Source organism: Natrix helvetica, assembly GCF_964273705.1.
Source record: "Natrix helvetica genome assembly, chromosome: 2".
In the NCBI taxonomy this organism is placed as follows: Eukaryota; Metazoa; Chordata; class Lepidosauria; order Squamata; family Natricidae; genus Natrix; species Natrix helvetica.
Window position 1 is genome coordinate 280,695,928 of NC_138552.1, and position 20,815 is coordinate 280,716,742.

At 40.8% G+C, this 20,815-nt stretch overlaps 1 protein-coding gene across 7 annotated transcripts in view; it reads left to right on the forward strand.

The window, feature by feature from the left end:
- Window positions 1–20,815, forward strand: part of CLIP2 (CAP-Gly domain containing linker protein 2) — a 110,779-nt gene that overhangs the window by 10,584 nt on the left and 79,380 nt on the right. For 2 of the 7 annotated variants that reach the window (XM_081941409.1, XM_081941410.1), the window contains exons 1-3: window positions 4,078–4,235; window positions 9,371–9,602; window positions 18,260–18,804. In XM_081941409.1, coding sequence (XP_081797535.1) covers window positions 9,485–9,602; window positions 18,260–18,804 — 663 coding nt within the window. In that variant the 5' untranslated portion in view covers window positions 4,078–4,235; window positions 9,371–9,484. Of the gene's footprint in view, window positions 1–4,076; window positions 4,236–9,370; window positions 9,603–18,259; window positions 18,805–20,815 lie in introns of those variants that run through there. The other 5 variants (XM_081941412.1, XM_081941411.1, XM_081941407.1 and 2 more) reach the window with 4 other exon arrangements.

Sequence of the window (20,815 nt, forward strand, 5' to 3'; positions counted from 1 at the left end):
ATATTTCTAGTTCCTAGTTATGCTACTGTAGACTTTCCACTGAATCCCCATGCTACATACACAAAGGATTGTTCATACAAAATGCTTAACCAGATCAATTAAAAATCTAATATATGCCTTTGCACAACTTTCTAGGTTTGGCTAGTTTTAACCCTGGTTTAATTTTTGTGGTCTGATTCAACTGATTAGTTTAAGATTTCATTTATTGTGTGAACCTAGGACACTTGATTTATGCAGGGACAAAGTTAAGAATGCTGTGCAAACTCATAACAAAACTGATAAGTTTATGCTGAGGATTCATGGAATTTCTTTGAAGGCATGGAATCTGTGTAGGAAATCGTTCATTTGTTGGCAAATTCTAAGAATAAAATGTAGGATGGCAGAATCAGCTGATTGCTCTCTGTGGGAGTTAAAATTGTGAGCTAGATGAATTCAGTGTGATCTAGCAATATTCTTATCATCTTAGTTGTGATGATTAGAATTGGAATTTCCTTGGATTAAGTAAGTGTATCTCTGATGAGTAAATGCATGAACGTGCTTATGGATTCAAATCTCCCATTTGGTTTCTGGGAGGCCTTAAGCAAACTGTTCCCTCTAAGTTCAGTATCTTGTTTCAAGAAATCTAAGCTAGGTTTTTCATCAGACTTGTTCCCAAGTCAATGGCTAAACTCAAAAGAACAAGATGATCTTCAGTTGAATTTCTCTTCTGGGCTACATCATGCAGTTTTCGTAGCAATGAAATAGAAATGGTTTTATATTATCTATTGCAGTGGGTAGCCCACAACCTGAAATTTCTCTGGTGGTTTCCCATTCACTGTTGATTCTCAATTTCCAAGTCCCAACAAGATTGACCAAGGGCCACAATGACTTAAAGCCCCACTTTTGTCAATTAGAGGATTGTTTAAAAAATCCACCCATTTGACTAAATTTGCTAATACTAAGCCATGAACAGCAATTTAACAATTGAACCTTAAATCAAACGAACATAGGATGGTTCAATGCTCTGAATTAACCTAGTTGTGACTTCAAAAAGAGCAGGATACTAGATACTATTTCTGAAGGATACTAGAATCTGCACATTGTTAGCCTACAATGGTTTTCTTGGAAGAAAAGTTTCCCAACTTTTTTTTTCCTTAAGTAACCTCTGGAAACCTTCCCAGCAGTGAATTGCTCCTGATGATGTTGCACTGCAGGGTCTCTTGGCAGTCTTTCCTTGGTCAGAAGGAAGAAGAGAAGATTTTCTTCTGCTCTGATTTTAGGATTGGCTAATCCATTATATTGAGAGGATTCATAAGGTGATTGCAAAAATGTCTGTTTGACATGATAAAATCAAAGGTCTTCTCCCAAGAGCCAAAACACACCTGCCTAAAAATAAACCACACAGTTAAACCTCACAAGAAATGCAAGAACTTCTTATAAATTATATTTATTGAAAAAAGCCAGGAAGCCATAACCAACAATACCAACTGTTGAAGCTGAGACGAGTGCAGAAGAGGAAGAGAAGCATGAGGTCCTCACTCAACAACCGCACCTGGCACTACTGGAACTGCCCTCCCAAAGGAGTGAGATCACATAATGTTTTCTCTTAGTGATAGAAATTCCTATCCCAGTTAAGGTTGGACTATCTATATTTATTTCTTCTTTGCTGAACTAGCCAATCTTTTAAATCATATAAAGCTTATTTACAATACAATAGTAGAGTTGGAAGGGACCTTGGAGGTCCCCCTGCCTAGGCAGGAAACACCATACTATTTCAGACAAATGGCTATCCAACATCTTCTTAAAGACTTCCAGTGTTGGGGCATTCACAACTTCTGGAGGCAAGCTGTTCCACTGATTAATTGTTCTAACTGTCAGGAAATTTCTCCTCAGTTCTAAGTTGCTTCTCTCCTTGATTAGTTTCCACCCATTGCTTATCCTCCTACTCTCAGGTGCTTTGGAGAATAGTTTGACTCCCTCTTCTTTGTGGCAACCCCTGAGATACTGGAACACTGCTATCATGTCTCCCGTAGTCCTTCTTTCTCTTAAGCTAGACATACCCAGTTCCTGCAACCGTTCTTCATATGTTTTAGTCTCCAGTCCCCTAATCATCTTTGTTGCTCTTCTCTGCACTCTTTCTAGAGTCTCCACATCTTTTCTACATCGTGGCAACCAGAACTGAATGCAGTATTCCAAGTGTGGCCTTACCAAGGCATTATAAAGTGGTATTAACACTTCACGTGATCTTGATTCTATCCCTCTGTTGATGCAGCCTAGGACTGTGTTGTCTTTTTTGGCAGCTGCTGCACACTGCTGGCTCATATTTAAATGGTTGTCCATTAGGACTCCAAGATCCCTTTCACAGTTACTACTACTGAGCAAGGTATCACCTATACTGTACCTGTGCATTCCATTTTTCTTGCCTAAATGTAGAACCTTACTCTTTTCACCATTGAATTTCATTTTATTAGATAGTGCCCAATGTTCAAGTTTGTCAAGATCCTTCTGTATCTTTAGCCTATCTTCTGGAGTGTTGGCTATTCCTGCCAGCTTGGTGTCATCTGCAAATTTGATGAGTTCCCCATTTATTCCCTCATCCAAATCATTGATGAAGATGTTGAAGAGTACTGGGCCTAAATACCTTTTAGAACCCAGAACGACTGATTTTGCAATATAGAATACTTTACCTATAAAGAAGAATATTTGTAGCTCAGGGTTGAAATGTGGGGTCCTTGGTGCATTGATGATGTTACTTAATTAGGGTAATGAAACATCTGCAAGAAAATAGACAAGCTCGGAGCATACCAAGGATCCCTCATAGGATATTTTGCTGTTTATATAGGATAATTCACTTTTTTGGTAAATTATGTTGCCCTTCAGTTATTTTTAGTATATTATATGCTTTTTGGATTATTATATCGTCTCTTATTAATTAGGGTTAATTATCATACTTTTTTTTAAAAAAAGGAGAGGACTCCTCCGATTTGTCTCCTAAATAACGCAATTGCTCTTTTGCACTATGAATTAAAAAACAGTGTGCAGCTATTTCTTTCTTGACACGTTCTTTTCATGCTAAAGAAAAATAGTGGAAGAAATAGGAAGAAAAAAGTAGCAGTTGATAACTCTTACAATGTTTACTCGAGAGAATTTGCCCATTAAGTAGCTCTCATCTCAAACATTTGGGAAGCTGATTTATGGACGTCTGCTTTTAATCTTGAGAATGAGAAAGGTTTATTGAGAGTCTGAAGTAAAACTTGACTGTTGTGATGCAATTAAATCTTATAAAATTCTGAGCCTTGTAGCCTACGTTGGAGGATGTTCCCGATTTAAAATATAGTAAATGCTATTTCTGTTATATACAAAACTTTCTGTTACTTTTAAATGAGTCCCTGACCTCTTCCCAAAATCTTTATTATGCTGGGTGTGTAATTTTTTTTAACTTTCTTGTTTGTTTATTTTATTTATTTTCTTCCTACAACTGGGCTGGAGAAAAGCAATTTATAAGAAGAATTTGGTTTTTTATAACACGTGATAGTGGCTTTAAAATCATGAATTAATTTTGTTCTTCCATCTAATTCTTTTTTTAAAAAAAGATACTACAAGGTTTACAAATAGGAAAACAACAGAAATTAACATTTTTAGGAAGGTTTAAGACTGTCTAGACCTGCCGAATTTAGCACTGAGTCATTGGCAAAGGAGGAGCTGTCTATTTGTGTTTAAAGGAAAATATCTAGAGGTCAGTATTAAAGAGGCAGATGTTGAATTTGTTCTGAGCAATCTGTAACAGCAATGCAACCCATTTTTCAACTCATCAGCATGGTCTATATTGTCTCTTCTTTACAGTGCATTTATTGTTCTGGCTTAAAACATTCTTTTTTTTTTAATGTGGGGAAGGAAAAACTTGAATTTTTCTCCCTTGTTTGACATGTCTATACAAATGCTTAAGTTCCCAAAGTCCTGTTGCCGTTACTTTGACATTCCTTTTTTTTTTTTTGCATTCCCATTTCCTGTTTATAAAAGGAGAGAGCCAAAAAAAAAAAAAATCCATTGCTCTTGCAAGCATCCAAATGGATCTGCGGTCGGTTGATTCCTTCAACTGATTTCCTGTAGCGCAACTGATTTCATGTAGAGTCTGCCTGTTGGAGAGCAGGGGATGTCTGGGGAAAAGGAGCAGCGGTGCCTGGAGGGCATTACTTTTGAGGTTCTTAAGATGTTGAGTGATAACACCCCAGTGCATTTGAGCCTCCCCACAGTAGGTAAGTGTGCAAGCTCTCTTAGTGTTCCTCTAAAAACAAGCAGAACTTTGCAAAGGGAACTGGCTGTTTGTTAGCTCTTGCTCTGTTTCCCCAAGCCAGACCTAAATTTCTGTTGGCGGTGATCTATACATTGTGTGTGTGTGTGTGTGTGTGTGTGTGTGTGTGTGTGTGATATATCTCCTTGTTAATGAGCCGTGGTGGGGCAGTGGTTAGAGTGCAGTACTGTAGGCTGCTTCTGCTGACTGTTGTCTGCCTGCAATTTGGCAGTTCAAATCCCTCCAGGCTCAATCTTGACTCAGCCTTCCATCCTTCCGAGGTGGGTAAAATGAGGACCCATATTGTTGGGGGCAAGTATGCTGATTCTGTAAACTGCTTAGAGAGAGTTGTAAAGCATTGGGAAGCGGTATATAACTCTTAAGTGCTATTGCTATTAATTGCTTCCTTAAGCTGCCTGTTTTCATTTTTTTTTCTTTATTTTATTTATTTCGTCAAGCATGAATTAGATAACAGACATGAGTATAAACATGGTTGTGAATACATGAAATGGATACGAATACAAGGGAATATTAGGACAGGGACGGTAGGCACGTTGGTGCGCTTACGCACGGCCCTTAAAGACCTCTTAGGAATCAGGTGAGGTCAACAGTAGTCTAATGTTAAAGTTTGAGGAGTTTGGGGAAGAAACTACAGTGTCAGGTATTGACATTCCAGGCATTGACCATTCTATTACTGAAGTCGTATTTTCTGCAATCAAGTTTGGAGCGGTTTACCATACGTTTGTATCTATTGTGTGCTCCTGTGTTGTTGTGGTTGAAGCTGAAGTATTCATTGACAAGTAGAACATTGTAACAGATAATTTTATGTACTACGCTTAGGTTGGATCAAAGACGGCGAAGTTCTAAGTTGTCTAAGCCCAAACTTTCAAGTCTGGTGGCATAAAGTAATCTGTTGCAAATATTGCAAAAAAATGAAATTCTTTTTAAGGACAGAGCTCTCTAATTTGTGCTGAGGAGCTTTTATTTCTGGGAGGCATGGCACAGGCCTGCAGCCTTTTCATACATTATGGCGGGCACTAGGGTGCGATTTTGCATTATCCCGTGAGCCAAAAATAAGAAATGATGATGATCACACTATGCAAGTTGAGATCTTAGCCATATCTTCTTCCTGACATAGACATGCTCCGTTTATGTCATTGGAGAAAATATCGTATTAGTAACTAAATCGATACGCCGGTTTGGCTTCCGACTTGCTGTGACACATTCAGATTGTCCAGTCTCTGAGCAGAAAGGGGTGGAGGAAAGAGAGATAGCAAGCATCATTTTAAACTGGATTAAGCACTGTTAAATGTAAGATTTGTTTTTGACGTATAAATGCAGAAGAAAAATACAAACTTAGTTGGGAACCATAGAGTGTAGCACCTTTTCATTACATACTGGTCATGAAGTCATTATCAAATGCAGTAGTATGAGCGTCTTCTCTTCTATTACAACTGCAGGTAGTCCTTGTTTTACGACCAGTTTCTTATAATCATTCAAAGTTAAGATGGACCTCCTCAGAGGTACTTGTGACCCAGTTCTGAAGTTCTGACAGGCATTCTCTCTCTCCACCCCCCCATGGTCACATGACCACATTTTGAATGCTCAGCAACCAGCCCACATTTATGGCACGTAACTGGGTCTTACGCTGTTTGTGCTGAAAACCAGCAAACAATGGGTTCACTTAATGACTGCAATATTGCTTAATGACCAATGCAAAAAAAGTTATAAATGTTAACTCCTAAAGTTGCCATGGTGAGGAAAGTGAGGGAGCGCATTCCACACATATTTTAGGCTAGAGTCGGATCTCAGATTATCGCAGCAGACTTGGGAGGGGTGCACCTCATTGGGGACTGTGATTTATGACACAGACTGAGGGGAGGGAAGGAACAGGGGTAAAATTCAGATATAATTCAAATAAGGCTCAGATCTGACTGCAAAAAGGTCTTGCCAAAATAAATGCTCCTAATAAATGACTATTTTTCTTTTGAAATTTGGCTCGAGACTCGTAAATCAATTAGGGCATTTTTTGGAAACCTGACAGTAAAATTGGGTCAGTCAGGTGGGTAACTTGCTTTACAACCATCAAAATTTACAGCCATAATGGGCACTCCATAAATCAAGGACTACCTGTTTTAAATTTCACAAAATAATTGTATTTGTTCTGAACTTGTTGCAAAATGTTACCATTTAATTAAACTTGAGTTCTATGGATGCTATTTTCCTCACTCCTAGGTCAGTTTGTGGAACAGTAGCTTTAAAGCAGGGGTGGGCAATTATGTCCCTTCCTTTAACGAACTCTGGATTTCAACTCCCAGAATTCCTGAGCCAACCAGATTTGCTGAGATAGCTAAATTGACTTCTTTGGTCAGCAATAAATATCTACATTTATTGCTGACTGGAAATCCTTCATAGACTTTTTGTGTGAAACAGGGAAAAATGAACTTCTGGTTTATTTGTTACTTCAGTCCAAATTCTATAGCTGCCCAACTCAACCGAATGATTCTGGGCAGCTGACAATTCTAAAATTATGAAACAAAGCAATGCTTTTGATGATTAGACAGGATATAGAAACAAATGAGTTACGTTGTAAACATAGAGTAAGAAATAAATGTAATTGTACTAATACAGGTAGTCCTCAACTAACGACCACAGTTGAGCCAAAACATTTCTGTTGCTGAGTGAGACATTTGTTAAGTGAGTTTTGCCCCATTTTACGACCTTTCTTGCTACAGTTGTTAAGTAAATCACTGCAGTTGTTAAATTAGTACAGGTAGTCCTTGATTTACAACCACAATTGAGCCCAAAATGTATGTTGCTAATTGAAATATTTGAAATTGAAAAGGACCATTTTATGATCTTTTTTGCCCCAGTTGTTAAGTGAATTACTGCAGTTGTTAAATTAGTGACACATTTAAGTGAATCTGGCTTCCCCATTGACTTTGCTCATCAGAAGGTTGCAAAAGGTGATCACATGCCCTGGGGGGGGGGGTCACTGCAACGGTCATAAATATGAGTCAGTTGCCAAGTCTGAATTTTGATCACATGACTCAGGGATGTTACATGGTCAATGTGAAAAATGGGCTTTAGTCACTTTTTTAATGCCATTGTAACTTTAAACCGTCACTAAATAAACTGTTGTAAGTTGATTATTGGAGTTTACTTCCTTCCTTCTATCCATATATAAGCATTGCTTGACCAGGGTCCACGGTATTCTCAGGGACTTTACACATCCTCTCCATGACCTGTTTTGAATGTTGCCTTAGAATGGAATGGAATAGAATAGAATAGAACAGAACAGAACAGAACTGAATAACAGAGTTGGAAATTACCTTGGAGATCTTCTAGTCCAACCCCCTGCCTAAGCAGGAAACCCTATACCATTTCATACAAATGGTTATCCAACTCTTCTTAAAAACTTCCAGTGTTGGAGCATCCACAGCTTCTGGAGGCAAGCTGTTCCACTGATTAATTGTTCTGTCAGGTAATTTCTTGTCAGTTCTAGGTTGCTTCTCTTCTTGATTAGTTTCCACCCATTGCTTCTTGTTCCATCCTCAGGTGCTTTGGAGAATAGTTTGATTCCCTCTTCTTTGTGGCAACCCCTAAGATATTGGAAGACTGCTATCATGTCTCCCTTAATCCTTCTTTTCATTAAACTAGACATACCCAGTTCCTGCAACCCTTCTTCATGTGTTTTAGTCTCCACTCCCCTAATCACCTTTGTTGCTCTTCTCTGCACTCTTTCTAGAGTCTCCACATCTTTTGTTTCCATTATGGCAACCAAAAATGAATGCAGTCTTCCAAATGTGGCCTTACCAAGGTATTATAAAGTGGTATTAACACTTCACATGATCTTGATTCTATCCCTTCTGGGAGGAGGCTTTGTGGTATACAAAGCAGAACTGGATTCTGTAATAGTTGTGTGTATGTGTGCATAGGTGTATGTGTGTATATATATTTGTATAACTTGGCATTCTTGGATGCTGCTGTTAGATTACTATTACTGTTATTATTGGGATGGTGGCATTGTTTGGTAGGTGGCATTCCTTCTTTTGAGGAACGGTGTATCCGGATTTCATGTTCATCTGTGTGATTGTGTTTATAGGAAAATGAAAATGACAATAAAGGTAATCTTAATTTTATACTGCTGTAAAGGAAATCGGAAGCCATTTCTTTGTATCCTTTTTGTTTCTTCCCTATTTTTCTTTTATTCTCCCTCACCCTTTGTTGCAATTTCTCTTTGATTTCTTTTTCATAAGTTGCTGTATATTGGTTTGTTAGTTTTTGTCTTCTTCTTTTTTTTGAAAAAAATATTTAATAAAAAATACATTTCTATATATAATAGAGAAATTTAACAATAGCCAAGGACCCTGGAAAAGAGGCAAGGGGAAAAAAAAGAAATTGTGGCTTTTGTTTACAAGCTTGAGAAATGTAGCAATAAAGACTTTCCTAGACAGAAGAAAAATCCTGAAGTTTCCCAAGTATTTCATCATGTCACAAAGTAGCTGAGACAGGAAGCAATTGAACCATGAGTCAAATACTTGAATATAGGCTGACCTGTCATGAAAAAAACTGGTGGGATTCCGAGTTAGTGACATGTTTGTATAGAAAACTAGACAGACCAGATCAAAACAATAAAGCAAGTAAACTTCAAAAAGGGCTTGCCTCTTTTAAGGACTTTATTTTATTATTAAGGTGGTTCTACTTCCAAGCTTTAAAGTTCCAGATAGAGTATAGGTGAGGTCCATTTGGAGATTAATGTACTTTGGAATAGCTGCTTACAAAAACAGCATAATGGGAATACATAAAATATTTCTTAGAAAGGATTGTCTTTTGTATGCTAAAGATCAAATAAGGGAGGCGTCATCCAAAATCTGTAGCTAACCTATTGGCTGGTTGATATGAAATAAGACAATCCCATACTCTTTACATAATCTTAATTTAATTTAATATACTCTATTTTGGGGGCAAATAATTCAATCCCGTCTCAAGCAAGCGTTTATAAATGAAGTGTTTTTCTTTCCTTTTTTTGTTGTTGCTGCAAACATTTTACTTACATAAAAATATATTTTCTGTTTGGATGTTGGTCAATTTCTTCAGGTCTCTCAAGGTAGATGAAGGGGCGTATCACTTAGATGCTTGAACCTGCGGCACTCGGCAACCAATCACAGGACCAAAGGATTCTCGTACCTTGAGGTGCAAACCTGGGCAAAGATGTTGAAGCCAAGTGGACTTAAAATTCCTGGGAGGGCCGGGAAGCATGCCAGTCCGGTGGGACGTCCTGGTGGGACAGCAGCAACCGCTTCCACAACCAGCAATGCCACAAAAGAAGGTAAGCAGCATGTAAATCGTTTTTCTCCCGAAAGATCATTGCTCAGTCTGGCTCTCAGGTCTTCCAACAATGCACCTATTGGTTCTGAATCTATCTCTTTTCTGTCTTTTTATTACTTTAATCATATAAAATACAAAAGCAAATAATAGGAAAAATAGGGGAGGGAAAGAGGAAGAGAAAAGTGTAGAGAAGAAGGGAAAAAGAAAGAGAAGAGTCCCCCTGGTGCAGTAGAATAAGAGGTAACACCAGACCTCAACTTTCTACTTTTACATAATAGTGTTAAACCACCCATTTCTATAACAACAGATCTATCTTATCAGTAAAATCCATCATCAAAGTTTCATTGTTTTCCACCTCAAGCACAAAATCCAGAAGCGGTTTCCAAGTAGACACAAAAATACTTGTGTTTTTTTTCTTTTACCAAGGCAGTCAATTTAGCTATCTCTGCTAACTCTTTTGCATCATTCATCCATTGTGGGAATGGATGAATCATACATCTCATTGCTGGTCATCCTATTCCATTTTTCCCTCCTTCAGTCTTTCCCAAGATTCTGGGCCTTCACCTAATATGTCTGAAATAGGTTAATTTGAGCCTGGTCATTTGTGTCTCAAGTGAGAACTCTGGGTTGATATTTTTTTTTTTGGAAACAAAGTTTTATTGGTTTTTTAGGAAATAATATAGGAAAAGGGTAAAGGAAAGGTTACAAATTTTGGCAGTTGCAATGTGCGGCAGGGGTCTCCTCCCTCCATACTCATAGAATACAATTACAAAAAATTCAATACTAAATAACAATATATAGTCAGCATGTAAATTCAGTTAATAATTTCGATCAATTTATATCAAGTGGATTTTCTTACTCATTTTTGTGATCTGAGTTTTCTTGGTATTGCCCCTTCTCCCCCCGCCAGCAGAGCTCCGGCCCCTCCCGTGTCCTGCATGTCTGTTGTAGGATCATCTGATTTATCTAGGAGTACTTTATTTTTTTCCTGCGCCTCTATGGGTGTATTAATTCTAACTCTTGTGTCCTCCCAGAATATTAGCATACCTTCAGGCATCAGAACTCTGGGTTGATTTGTTTGATCAAGGAGTTGTTACCCAATTGTAATTCCTGGATGACAGAAGGGGGAGGGAGATATATCCTTGTTGTAGCTCATTTGCTTTACCATGAGCAGAGGGGAGAGGGGGGGTTCATCTGTGGCTGCATATGGCTGTAACAGCTGCCTGTACAGTTTGCAGTGCAGACAGTTGCCCCCAGGGAAATGTTTGATGGACTGGCAGGGAATGAGAGAGGGATTTCCTTAATGGGATCATCTCCTTTTCTCTAGCAGTCTTAATTTTGTTGGTCCCTTCAAATCAGCCTTGACTATCGCCAACTGCCTGCACGAGTCCCTGCACTTTTCTTGGCAAGATTTGGAGAATCAGTTTGTCTTTCCCTTCTTCCTAAAGTTAAGAGCGACGAACAAGATCACCCCACTGACTTTGTACCTAAGGTAGGGTAGGACCCATCTCCTGGTTTCTAGTTTGTTTCCATCAACCACTACACTAAACAAGCTACTTCAGCTGTCTTGATGGAACCAGTTGAACCACTGCCAAGGTTCGGGTTCCACCAGAAGTCCTCCAATCCTTCCAGTGGTGGGTGTCCTGGGCCATAACCAAGGAATGTGCCTTCAAGGAGCCAAACCGCCTGACCATCACCACATAGGCCAGCCTCTTTGGCTGGGGTGCCCACTTCCAGTCCCAGATGGCATAGGGGCAATGGACTCAGGAGGACCTGAGCAACAACATCAATTAGCTAGAGCTCAAGGCAGCTCACCTGGCCCTCAGACAGTTCCAGGACATGGTCTCTGGCCACCGTGTACTTATTCTGATGGACAATGTAGCCACCAAGGCCCATATCAACCACCAAGGGGGCACCCATTCTAGGTCCCAGAGGCCGAGCAATTGGGCCTCTGGGAGGAGAGACATCTTCTATCCCTCAGAGCGGAGCATATCTCAGGAACAACGAATGTACAGGCGGACTGGCTCAGCAGAACCACAGTCGACCACTCAGAGTGGCGCCTGCATCCCGACCTATTCAGGGAGCTGTCAGAGTGGTTTCGCTCCCCAGCTGGTATGACCTCCTCCCCTTTTTTTTTCCTCACAAAGATCTTTAAAAATGTACTGCTATGAGAAGTACTATAGTTTCATTAAACTTTTCTTGGACTTTAAAGATGATGAGTTATCCTAATCTCCTGATAATTTGATTTATACCACACAACAATCTCCTTGGTGATTAGATTCACTCTGTGAGATGATACATTTTCGTGGAGTTTTTTAAAAAATAAAATGTATCAGGACCTCTGGGTTGACGGTCTAACTGCCCATCTTTTCTAGCAGAGGGTTGTTCCTTTACAATATGGCCTCCTGTTCGTTCTAGAAATTAGGGCCACCCTATAAAATCGGGTATTTTAAAACGCAGCAATGTGAACAGGAATTTGCACATTCTGAAGTAATATTTTGCATAGGTTGTAGTTTGGGACAGAAAGGAGAGAAAGGAAGCATTATATATATATTTTTTTCTCATTAAACGTGGATTTTCTTTAAAAAAAACATGCCCGTATTTTTGAATTAAACCCTTCCCGCAGACATTTAGTACAATGAAAACTGTTGATTCTCAGAGTGTGAACTGATTCGTGAACAATTCGTTCCTTTATTGAGTATAATGTACAGTGTGCCTCTTTACAGTATCTGGTGTTTTTAAAAAAATACTGTTTTTTTATTGGCTATTTTGCCTGGGTCTGAATGGGTGCCTGCCAGCTGTTGGTCCCTGTCTAGTTTGTTTTGAGTCCCTGAATCTTCAGCCAATGTGCTTGGGTATTTTTGAAGCTCTCTTTATTCTTTCCAGCCCAAATGTTGAATGTTGGAGAGAAGTTATGTAAAGGTTTCAGGTCGCTCTGCTTATCCATTAGCAGGATAACTGTCTAAACACTGAACAGAATGGGAACATGTTTGATGTAAGAGAAGATGGCAAAAGAACAATTGAATATAAAAATGAGCTGCATCTGGTTGGGTGGCTGCAGGGGAAAAAAGTCCTGAAAAAGTCTTCCCAAGACTTCAAAGCTCTTTCGCCAGATGCTTGAAAGCAAAGCATGTTTCGCTAAGCATAGAATTCTGGCAGTAACCTGGATGACCTCATTAGACTCTTCCGGGTGAGTCCTGCAATATTTATTTTGGCATAAGTCTGAGTCATTGCCTGAATCGTGGATCCATGTAGATTTTGGTCTGGTGGCATCTGTCCATGTTCATTATTTGAAAACAAATATTTTAGCAACAGGGAAATTCGTCACAGATTTACAAGACAGAGCCATATACTGCATTGATTTGTAACATACTGCCTTTAACCAGGTTAGTTGACTAAGCTTTGTTTAGTTGACTAAGCATTAATGAGTTGGATTTACATAACATGTACATTCTGAGACTGGGACTGCCTTTGACCTCAAAACGTTTTGGGTTATGGGGATGTCCAGACTTTGCCTCCAACCTGTAATTTCTGAGATTTTAATTTCTTGAAATTTTAAAGTATGAATAGGAAATATTCATTATTTCCTACAATTAATTTTAATTAAGAAACAATGTAAATAATGTGGAATCAAGTTTAGCTGTCAGTCCTGCCGCAGCTTGGTCTCTTAGGAAAGAAAGACTCTCGACTCCATGGGTAGCAAAGAGTACAGGTAGTTGTCAACTTACAACCGTTCATTTAGTGACCATTGAAAGTTACAACAGCACTGAAAAAAGCGACTTACGACCGTTTTTCACACTTAGACCTTTGCAGCATCCACCAGGTCACATGGATCAAAATTCCAGGAATAACACTGTAGAAACCACAGACTGACATAAAGCACTTTAGGGCTTGTTAAATTAGTAACCACATGCCATCAACTTGGTGGTCTTAGCAACCTGATAGAGAAATGTTTTCAGGATGATTTTCCCTAGCCTGTTGCTTCATATCTCCCATTTCTATTTCGTTCGGGTCCATCTACCGTGCTGCTCAACATCCTTTTTTCTTTCCTTTCATCCTTCTCAAGAGAGCCAGGTTTTTGCCAGAGGTGGTATTCAGCCGGTTCAGACCGGTTCTGGCATACCAGTAGTGGAAATTTTGAGTAGTTTGGAGAACCGGCAAATACCACCTCTGGCTGACCCCTCCCTCCCACCCCCGTTGTTCCCTGTCCTATACTCCTTTGTTTTTTAGCTCAGCTGATTTCGCACAGAGGTGGTATTCAGCCGGTTCAGACCGGTTCTGGCATACCAGTAGTGGAAATTTTGAGTAGTTTGGAGAACCGGCAAATAACACCTCTGGCTGACCCCGCCCTCCCACCCCCGTTGTTCCCTGTCCTATACTCCTTTGTTTTTTAGCTCAGCTGATTTCGCACAGAGGTGGTATTCAGCCGGTTCAGACCAGTTCTGGCATACCAGTAGTGGAAATTTTGAGTAGTTCGGAGAACCAGCAAATACCACCTCTGGCTGACCCCACCCTCCCACCCCCATTGTTCCCTATACTCCCTTGTTTTTTAGCTCAGCTGATTTCGCGCAGCAGAGCTGATTGCCGCGCTTCACCTGAGCTAAAAAACAGCTCAGGTCACCAGCGCTGACACCGAGGGCGGTTTTTGAGTGCTGCGCAGGTGCGCAAAGCACACATTAGGTGCACATGCGCTCATAGAACCAGTAGGAAAAAATTTGGAATCCCACCACTGGTTTTCACATAATATATCCAAAATATGTTAATTTGATTTTGGTCATTTGCCTTAAGCAAGAACTCCAGATTGGTTTGTTCAATAATCTGGCTCTTGTTTCCTTGAAGTTGGACACTCCTGGTATAGATAGTGGCTGTTCTGTCCTGATAGTGCACACGCATGCACGCAGACATCCCACTTACTATATCTAAGTATATAAGTATATTGGTGGGGGGCATTCTGCAGTTTGTAATCCTGTAAACAGGAGAGCATGCTGGTATCATGCTGGAAAAAACAACACTCACTCAACATTGACCTCCCTCCTCCCACCCTCCACAAAATAAAATACAACTCATGCTGCGGTTGATAGTAGCTGCGGTGGAAGAGTTTTGCTCCACAGCCAAGCCCTCCCCATATAAACAATGCAGCTGTAAGCTAGGAGTCTGGTCGCACAGAGAAGATTTAATGGATGGGCAGGGAGATTTCAAAGCATGCATTTTATTCTTCAGGGTTACTGCATGAGCTTTCAGTTGATGGACTATCCCGTCCTTTATCTCCACCCCTCCTTTGTATTTGCTGTTTTTCCTCTAGCTCATTAATGTACTTCTGCTTAAAAACCCTCTGGTTATCCTTGTCGCAAAGCTGCCTGCTATGAGGCAGGGGCTGATAATGGCCAGAGTTTTCCTTAGCTTCTTACTACACATGTACAATATGCCTACACACATGCATTTCTCCCCGTCTTTGGGGTGTTTAATTGAAAGAAAATAAATCACCAGAAAAGAAGAGAGACTGGTTCTATTGTAAAGTAGGCCTTTAATGGATATTTTGCAATTCCCGATGCTCCTCTTTGAACATGTAAACTTGTTTAATACAGGGGTGAAATTCAGCAGGTTCTGACAGGTTCTGGAGAACCAGTAGCGGAAATTTTGAGTAGTTCGGAGAACCGGCAAATACCCTCTCTGGCTGGCCCCAGAGTAAGGTGGGAATAGGGATTTTGCAGTATCCTTCCCCTGGAATGGGGAGAGAATGGGGATTTTGCAGTATCCTTCCCCTGGAGAGGGGAGGGAATGGGGATTTTGCAGTATCCTTCCCCTGGAGTGGGGTGGGAATGGGGATTTAGCAGTATTCTTCCCCTGGAGTGGGGTGGGAATGGGGATTTTATAGTATCCTTCCCCTGGAGAGGGGAGGGAATGGGGATTTTGCAGTATCCTTCCCTTGCCACGCCCACCAAGCCACGCCCATAGAACCGGTAGTAAAAAAAATGCATTTTACCACTGGTTTAATACTAAATCATAGCATCCGTTTTATATACTTCCCACAAATGCATGTTGGTAGCATCTATGCTCGGGGTAGAATGAGGCAGGATCTTTCATTTAGTACCTGCATTCAAATCACTGAATTTAGGCTGTTTTCCTCTAAGACTTGTACCAATAATTTAAAGCTAAATCAGACGCCTACCAGATTGTAAGCACTTCCAGATATTAATCACAATAGTCAATGACAGATGAAATCTCATGCACTCTGCAGCAAGATGTTGTGGCTTTCTCTTGGTCAGAATATCAACCAGTTATTCTACCTATGCCTGGACACTTAATATGCTATACAGACAGACAGACAGACAGACACATATACACACACACACACATAGACAGTATTTATTGAATTTTCTTTTTCTTGTCCATTTGTCATTCTGCTTTATACTAAACTTCGCCCTTCCTCGTCTGATTGCTTTACCTTCTGCATTGTAGATGTTTCTGTTACAATTCTATTCCCTTCATTTATTTCTTCTTCTTTTTTTCCTTGAATCTTCCAGAAGTGTCAAGATTTTCCCAAGGAGATAGATAGGTCCTTCCTATTTTTCAGTGTCCCCATTTTGGCTGCAGATACAGTGGCCCTCGCTGGATATTTACAAGGGCGTCAGGCCTGGAAGCCATCTTTTGCATTGGGCCTTCAGGCCTGCCACATTCAATGCTGTGGGAAAATGGGAGGGGGGATTATATGGAGTATGGAAGATATATAATCAAAATAACATTCCTTTCTCAGAGAGTCAAGGTCATCCTGCCCTGCACCTGGAGCGGCGTGACTGGGAGGCATCTCCAGTTGGGACGGTGTCTGATTGGGCCATGTGATGAACATGTGGGTGCTGGGCAGGGACTTGGACTTTCATTTGGGTGGGGAAAACCTGGAAGCTTTCAGATTCTGGTTTTCCCAGATGTGCACATATGGATATCTCTAATAAAATGGAACTTTGGGGAACTTTGAGTCTTCTTTCATTGGGGGTGTAATTTGCAACCACGACAAAGGGCTCTTTTAGTTGCTGTTTCTACCTAGATTCCCAATCAACCTAGTCTCCCTACAAGATGTTGGGCCAGTTTCTCTTCCCTCTTTCTCTCTCCTAACGTTGCCTAATTCATAGGATTATTTCTGAAAGTAGAAATATAACATGCCAGCCAGTTGTTACTTTATGCTTTCTGGAGAAATGACTTCATCATCATCACCCTCATGGTTACCATTGATACAGGAGATCAGATGTCCAACCTCTCATCGATTTTCCTCAGCTTGGTGTCCCCAGATGTGGTGGGATTACAACACTGAGCATTCAGAGACATCTGGAGGGCTCTATTACTTGCAAAATGAGTGCCTAATAAATGAAATAGATTTCCGTCTTCAGAGGGCTCACATATCCCTTGGCTTTCCAGTCTGGAAGTGTTTGGGGGGGGGGAACCCCCTTAATGTTTGTTGTGCTTCTCTCCATGTGTGTTTCCCCCTCCTCCTCTTTCCAGATAACCATGGAAACAGGGCAGCCTTCTTGCATTTCTGCTCCTCCTGACAGCTGGCTGCCTTGGCACAAGCCTGTAACTAGATTAAGTATCAAATTCTGCAACCAGTGGGAAAGAGAAAAGTGAACAAACGCCATTCAAGCTGCCATAACCCTTCATCTTTTCAGATGGCGAAGTGTTTTCCGACCACATGCTGCCAGCTGCAAACTGAAACTTAAAAAGGGCAGCTGTGCTTTTAAATCACTTCTCTGATACTTGATGAGTTAAAAGTTCATTAAAGACCAGTTGGTACCATTTGGAACGTAACACACGTTGCTCTCCAGGCACTTTGCTTTTATTTAAATGGAGGGACACATCGGGCTTCTTGAAGCTCCTTTGTAGAACTGGAGAAATCCATGGTTGAAGTTAGCAATGGAAGACCCAAGTTTGTTAAATGTTCAGAAAGCTTTGGGAAATGAAGACTCTCCTAAAAACAGAAGCATCTGTGTAAGTTCTGCAAACCTTCACAGGAATCAAACACAGACAGATCATTATCAGGGTGCTAAGAGGTTTATTCTGAACCTCCAGTTCATCTAAAGGAGCTTCTCTTAGTAGATGATGCACTATATTGCCAAAAGTATTCGCTCACCCATCCACATAGTCAGACTCAGTTGTGAGCGAATACTTTTTGCAATATAGTGTAGAACTGGGTGGGTCGACTCAGATGTTGCTAAGCTAATTTCCAGGAGGCACAACCAGTTTGATCTGTTAGAACCTAAGAGGAGCTCTACTTATAAAAGCATAAGACTTATCTAGTCTAGCATTCTTTTTCTCAAGTGGCCAACCAGATGCTCCAAGCTGGGCTTAACTTCTCCAGTGGGTCCATTGAAGTAAAGTAATTTAACTAATTGAATTTATGATCATGTGTTTGCCACTTCAGCAAAGGGACCTCCTCCTGCATGGGATCCCCAACAACTCTTCCGGCATCTGGTCATGAAATCCAGCATGGATTAGTGCATACACGCAAAAATCTTTTTTTTTTCATTTAGCCTTTAATCCTTGAGAATAATAACTTGTTTCTCTTCTGCTGCTTGTATTGGAACGTAACTGTTCAAAGTCCAGAGTCTTGTCTCTTGTGCTTTGTTTGTCCTGACAGATCTCTCCTCATTCTTTACTACTTCTTTACAGGATCACCTCTCCACAAACAGGGTTCCACCTCTTCCACAGGTGCCTCCGAGAAGCTGCCAGGGTCCAAAATCGCTGAGGTGGGCGATGACTTCTTGGGGGACTTCGTGATGGGTGAACGTGTTTGGGTGAACGGAGTGAAGCCAGGCATAATCCAGTATTTGGGAGAGACCCAGTTTGCCCCTGGCCAGTGGGCAGGAGTTGTTCTAGATGACCCAGTTGGGAAGAATGATGGTTCTGTCGGCGGAGTGCGTTACTTTGAATGCCAGCCACTCCAGGGGATCTTCACAAGGCCTTCCAAGTTGACCCGGCAACCCACGACGGAAGGTTCGGGAAGCGATGCTCATTCTGTGGAGTCTCTGACCGCTCAGAACTTGTCCTTGCACTCCGGGACTTCCACCCCACCTCTTTCCACTCGCGTCATTCCTCTGCGGGAGAGTGTTCTCAACAACACCATGAAGACTGGAAATGAATCTGGTTCCAACCTCTCAGACAGCGGATCGGTGAAAAAAGGGGATAAAGACTTCAGGCTTGGGGACCGTGTCCTTGTAAGTTCCTTTTTAGTCTTTCTTGAATGAGTGATATTTTAGTTCTGGGGGCTTAATATTTTTGAATGGGAAAAATTGATTAGGATTTTTTCTTGATGGTCGTTCCCAATCTCCTTTGGAAATTCACTGTTGGCACAAGGGGAAAGAAAGGCCAACCCCCTCATCCTTGAAGACATAAAAGACACGGTTGCCGTGTGTTAAAAAATAGTATGAATAATGAGGTGGCATGTGTTGAGAAAGGATGTACTTTGAGGGCATAAACATTATTTCTGTTTTTCCTTCCCCCGAATAATTACTTGTTAATTAATGAGATATGTGGCCTTACATTCACTAAGAGTATATTACTTGTATGCTGTTAAAAATTATTTCTTAAAATATTTCGCTGCTGCTTCCCATTTTAAAATAATCTCAACACGTTTATAATAAAATAGTAAGATAAAACAGCATGTGATAAATACGAGCATTAAAACAGTGGGTAGAATATATAGAGAACAAACAGCTGCATCTGTAAGTTAGGATATGCAAATGTTATTCATATATACATTTGGGTATTTTTGGCAGGGCCTCCCTTGGTTTCTGAGTGCTGCATGATGGCAGATAGATTCTTCCATGAGCAAATTTCCTGTGTCTTCTGCCAGGGAGACCTTAGATTCTCTATAAGCAAGTCACCCATGCAGTAAGACGTGCCTATATGGTGGAGTGATGGACTCAGAAACATTCTCACAGACATGTGAGGATGGTTTTCAGAAGTTTATGTGCAAGATTTCAGGTTCAGCCCCACAGACTATGAAAAAGATCTGAGGAGCAAAGTTGGAAAGGGACTGATGCTAGATAAGTTGAGATGTCAGATATCTTTGCATGTTTATGGAGTAGGCCCGTGATGGCAAACCTATGACACGCGTGCCCAAAGTAGCACATGAAGCCATGTGGCCCCGAACGTGCGGCCTTGGCTGTTTGTCTTCCGGGTTTCTGGTGCGCATACCCACACGACGATCAGCTGTCCGCACACGCAGCAGTGCTGAAAACTGTGCGCATGCGTGCCAGCCAGCTGATTGTTGGGTGCTCATGCGCGCTAGAATCTGGAAGTTTCCCTTTTCCGGAGTGTGGCCCCGACGAGCGCACAAGCTACGTTTCCATGCACTCTTTTGGGGACTCGGTTCCAAACAGGTTTGTCATCATTGGCGTAGTCTCTTTCAACATCATATCCCAAACTCATCACAGCATTTTTTTCAGGCAGGAGAGAGAAAAACCCAGAGCAAAAATTCTTGTTTGCTCGTTGGTTAGAATGCAATATTGCAGGCTAACTCTGCCTACAGCCAGGAGTTCGATCACATGACTGGCTCAAGGTTGATTCAGCTTTCCATCCTTCCGAGGTTGGTAAAACGAGGACCCAGATTGTTGGGGGAAAGATGCTGACTCTGTAAACTGCTCGGAAAATGCTATCAAGCAGTATGGAGCGGTTCGTATGTCTAAGTGCTATTGCCATTTACTAGGATGTATATGGTATCATTCTAAATTGCCTCCCAGCCCACTTTTTGATCTATGAAATTGGAAACTGGATTGCACACTTCAGAGGGCCATGCCTAGACAATCAAAAAGGCAGAAATGAGACTGTATGGCTGCTTGTTTAAGCAGCCGCCTTCATGCTGATTAGGGCAAGTCCGGCAAATGGCTGTAGCAGCAATTGTTCTTCCTATGGGGAGAAAAACAGTTGTTCTTTTGACAATGGAGCCCTTTTTCTTTTTATTCTGCTCTTTTTTTTTAGTTTGTATTACTTCCTTTAATCTTTTTAATTGTAATGTTGAATCGAATTACTATTTAAAAATGGAGCAGTCCTGGGCTGAGCGATCTGTAGACCTCAGCAAATTTCTATCCAGTTTCAGAGAAGTGGGATAAACTTTTGGCTCATTGAGTGGCAGAATAAATCAGGCAGAGACTAACTTGATTATAATAAGTGTGCTTTTATAATCTAATAATATATTTTAACTCACCCTTTTAATATATATTTTGA